The sequence below is a fragment of the Sardina pilchardus genome, chromosome 7 (genome assembly GCF_963854185.1).
Source record: "Sardina pilchardus chromosome 7, fSarPil1.1, whole genome shotgun sequence".
NCBI classification, from domain to species: domain Eukaryota; kingdom Metazoa; phylum Chordata; class Actinopteri; order Clupeiformes; family Clupeidae; genus Sardina; species Sardina pilchardus.
Genome location: NC_085000.1, coordinates 9,486,939 through 9,491,292, shown reverse-complemented (window position 1 = coordinate 9,491,292; position 4,354 = coordinate 9,486,939). Strand labels below are relative to the sequence as shown.

At 51.7% G+C, this 4,354-nt stretch overlaps 1 protein-coding gene across 1 annotated transcript; it reads left to right on the top strand.

The window, feature by feature from the left end:
* The first annotated feature begins 201 nt into the window (after positions 1-201).
* snai1b (snail family zinc finger 1b) lies at positions 202-3,242 on the top strand. The gene is made up of 3 exons (XM_062540679.1): positions 202-544; positions 1,049-1,621; positions 1,770-3,242. The coding sequence occupies exons 1-3, from the start codon at positions 469-471 to the stop codon at positions 1,949-1,951; spliced, it is 831 nt and encodes a 276-aa protein (XP_062396663.1). The 5' UTR covers positions 202-468; the 3' UTR covers positions 1,952-3,242.
* Positions 3,243-4,354: the final 1,112 nt, after the last annotated feature.

Below are 4,354 nucleotides of genomic sequence, written 5' to 3'. Positions count from 1 at the left end.
CAATTAAGGGCTAAAGATCTCAATCAATAGCGCTAGTTACAGTGGCTGCAAATGGTTCCAGGCGATGTGCAGAGATTTTCCCCAGGGCACCTGCAGGCGCGACCCATGTGGTCGTCACGTCTCCTGTTAGGTGGGCGTCTTGTGGGGCGGGGACATGACTTTACACCCCTGCCCCTCTCTCAGCCCCCTCTGGTATATGAAGGGGACGTATGGGTCCTGTGTAGATGTGCCTTCTGACTCACAGGTGATGATACCATCGAGCTGGACTGTCTAGTATTCGGGAACTTCGTTGAGGAATTGTTTTGGGCAATTTGGTTGATTGTGAAATTTGTGGTGACCGGCGGAGAGTTCTCTTCTTTTTAACTCTCTGATCTTCAGTGTCTGCGGAGAGAAGGAGCTGAGATTTGAGACACGCTAAACGCAGGAAAAGTTATTCCGCGTTAATAGCTCAGAGAAATACTTTCAAAAATGCCTCGTTCATTCCTCGTCAAGAAGTACTTCACTAACAAGAAACCAAACTACAGTGAACTGGAAAGCCAAAATGGTGAGTATTGAATAACTGCTTGAAAACTGAAGCTGTCATGATTAATTCTGGAGCAATATTGCATTCGAGTCAAACAACATATCGTTACTTTTATCATTGAAGATACATAGTCTCAGGTTATCCAAACTTAGTTACATTATAATAAACAGTTTTAGAGTATTTCATTCTCTCGTTTGTTTAACGCGCAAGCGCAAGACCAGAGTTAGTCTGTTCAGATGACTAAACATGTCATTACATCACGGGGCTGCCATAGTGCAGCTTGAGACGAAGTTTTCTCTTTGATGATTGAAGCGCGTACTATCAATAACACTATACCCCGAAGCCTCTCATAAACGGGAGAGAGAACTTTTTCTGACAGCAAAGGCTCAGCAGCTCATTCCGCTGGCATGACATCATTGCTTCCTGCTTGAATGCAGAAGATACATAATGTTGCTAACATTGCATTTTTACCCTAGCGTTAACCTAGATAGTAAGCTAATCAATTATGTCATTATTCTTTTCTAGGTCCACTCTTTGCAGTAGTTCCTGAGAGGTTTCCACCAGCAGAGCTGCCCACCGAGAATGGATCAGTGGTGCCCAGCTACGCAGCAGGACTGGTGTGGGACATGGCCATGCCCCTGTCCTTCGCCCCAGTATCCCCAACCACCCCCTCCGCTACAGCCCCCCTGGACCTCAGCTCCCCCTCCAGCAGCAGCAGTAGCAGCAGCAGTGGGGATGAGGACGAGGGGCGCACGTCGGACCCCCCGAGCCCGGACCCCACGGAGCGCTTCCAGTGTGCCCACTGTGGCAAGAGCTGCAGCAGCCCCCAGGCCCTCTCTCGACACCAGCTGACCCACTGCGGGCGGGTGGACTCGGCCCTGACGGCCTCCGCCATCACGGCCTCGTCTGCGGCGGTGACGACCGCGCCTTCGTCCGGCCGCTCCAGCTTCCACTGCAAACACTGCCCCAAGGAGTACACCAGCCTGGGCGCGCTCAAGATGCACATCCGCTCACACACACTGCCCTGCGTGTGCACCACCTGCGGCAAGGCCTTCTCTCGGCCCTGGCTGCTCCGAGGACACATCCGCACACACACAGGTGAGATGACCAGACCACACGCCAGATGGTGTTTAGCATGCTATCACAGTGTAGACAGTTGCATTGCAGTAACTTGATTTACAACTTGAATTGACCCTGAATGCAAGTCACTGACCAACGTGGTTCCTTTTGTCTCTCTCCAAAACAGGCGAGCGCCCGTTCTCCTGTCCTCACTGCAACCGAGCGTTCGCGGACCGCTCCAACCTGCGCGCCCACCTGCAGACGCACTCGGAGGTGAAGAAGTACCAGTGCGGCACCTGCTCGCGCACCTTCAGCCGCATGTCCCTGCTGCACAAACACAGCGTCTCCGGCTGCTGCCCCGCCACATAGAGGAGCAGGAGAGAGAGAGAGAGGAAGAGAGGAAAGAGAGATGGAAAGACTACTGCTAATCTGATTTACTCCCACACCACCGCTGGTATGCTGCGCTTCGAGCCCTGTGCGACCCAGAGAGAGGAGGAGAGTCCGGTTGCAGCACCGGCGGTGGTCAAGTGCCTTGATGACATGCTGTGCACCGGTCCAGGTTTATGCTGGAAACTCTGCCACAGATGCCAGTAGATATATATAATCATACGTGCACCAAGGGGGATTTTGGGGAGGATTTGGGGTGGCAGGGGGGTATCGGCGAGGGGCAGCTGGGCATTCAGTTTATTCCCAGGATGCCCCTCGGTGCCGGCTGGTCCGGGATTGTGACGGTGCAGCTGCTGGAGAGAGAGTGTCTGTGTGTGTGTGTGTGTGTGTTAGTGGCGTATGTATGCAGAGTGGGGGTCATCTCTCACCAAGCTCCACACACTTCCAGGGACGTATTGAGACAGCTGTCTCCCCACTGCGGTGCAGTGGAGGCGGGGCGCTGACAGATGCGTTAGCCCTGACCTCTTCCACAACCCCGGCCCCTCCGCCGGCCCTCCTGTCCGCCGACGCCAACGCCGCGGCCTGCTGTTCCGCCCGGCAGCCACAGGGCAACAGGATCCGGTGGCCAGAACTTCAAACGGGCCCAAAACATCCGCGGTACTTTTTTTAATTAATGCAAGAAAGAGGTCAGGAAAGAGATGCATTTCATATGGTTTTCTCCACACGGTTGGAGAATTGTGTAATATTCCAGCAATGTTATTTTTTACCTTCAGTTTTGCTGTCCATGTAAAGTCATTGTGTCTCTCTGCACAACTCCTTGTTTGTCGTTTGTACTGCACGCAGACAGAAAACGTTTTCTTTCTGACATATCTCTGCAGTATGCTCCAGTGTTGGTTTTTCAAACCAAAAATAGGTTCCATGACCCTAGTATTGTGTGTGTGCAAAACGTCCATGCTTGTCTTAAAATGCTGTTTGTGGCTCTTTTTGGAGAATGTCAGACAGAGAGAGAGAGGCTGTTAATAGGATAAATTACAACTCCTGCTGTCTCTTCTGTCCCTATGCAAGCCAAAATGCCAAGTCAAGACACAAAGATAGTCAAAAACGCTTGTGTAAGTGCCTTTTTTTAAAACGAAAAACTGTAATTTATACATGGGAGTAACTATAGAAATGCTGTGCAATCTGTTTTGGCAATCACAAAGATTTTTTGTCATGGTTTATATTTCTACACTTTTTGTACGAGTGACCTACGGGCTTTCAATAAAATAATTTATGTTTGTTAAAAAAAACCTAAAGCTTGTGTTCACTTTGTCTGTTGCTAAGTGGTGACGGGAGATGTGTCAGTTGTTCCGGAGCCTCCAGAATGGGTTTCTAGTGTGTGTGTGCGTGTGTGTGTGTGTGTGTGTGTGTGTGTGTGCTCATGGGGGAGGGGGGTTGGCAGATTCATGGGCGGACGTGGTGAGTGACTGGTGGAACACCTGCACACACCTGCCAGGCTTTCCACCCGAGCTAACGCTAACACTCCAGCGCCAACACACTCGCAGACACATGGACAACACATGTGCATGTCCAAGCAAGACCGCAGGTGGACACCAGCAGGAGAGAGAGAGAGAGAGAGGGAGAGAGAGATAGAGAGGGGAGAAAGGAAGTATGACGACTAGGGAAAACTCCACTCAAACCCCTGCATCCAGCCAGACAAACATTTTAAGAGAAGAAAAAAGAAAAGGGACACATCCGCCATAGAAAGACAGAGAGAGAGAGGGACAGACAGACAGAGAGAAAGAGAGAGAGAGAAGGAGAGAGAGAGGGGGAATCCCAGCACGCTATAAGTCACTCAGCAAACCTGGACAGAGGCCGCAGGGTGTTTTTTCTCTCCCCCCTCTCCTGAGGGGAGGTTGAGCGTCTTTGGCTAAAACTCCAGCCTATCCCCTCGCCCCCGAATGACACGCTAAATCTACTATGCCCTTGTGACCCGCGGGCTGACGCCAGCCAGTCTTGCCAGAGTAACGATGCACTTCCTCTGCTGTTGGTTTCAGGCACGGAGCACTGGTGTTTCGGTTCAGGGAATGGTTTTAGGGGGAGGCGGAGGTTGGGTTGGTTTTGGGGTTGTTCGCGGGGCACCTATGAGACTGGAACGGTGGGGGGGGGGGGGGGGGGGGGGGTTAAACTGCTTCATTTACCATGTAACCTAAATAGCAAACTCCTGGAACTGAGTTGATGGTTGGATTGGGGAAGAGGGGGCAGCATGGGAACAAAGGGGAATTCAGACCCTCCCCCCCCCCCCCCCATCATCACCACACTCAGACATACATACACACACACACACACACACACACACACACACACACACACACACACACAGTCCTCACTTTACCCCTCCTCTCTGCC

What these genes read in the sequence shown, in the direction of transcription:
- snai1b (XM_062540679.1), top strand. Translation starts at nt 469, where the DNA reads ATGCCTCGTTCATTCCTCGTCAAGAAGTACTTCACTAACAAGAAACCA. An exon ending in TGAACTGGAAAGCCAAAATG is followed by an intron (nt 545 to 1,048) that starts GTGAGTATTGAA and finishes ATTCTTTTCTAG; the next exon opens with GTCCACTCTTTGCAGTAGTT. An exon ending in ACACATCCGCACACACACAG is followed by an intron (nt 1,622 to 1,769) that starts GTGAGATGACCA and finishes TCTCCAAAACAG; the next exon opens with GCGAGCGCCCGTTCTCCTGT.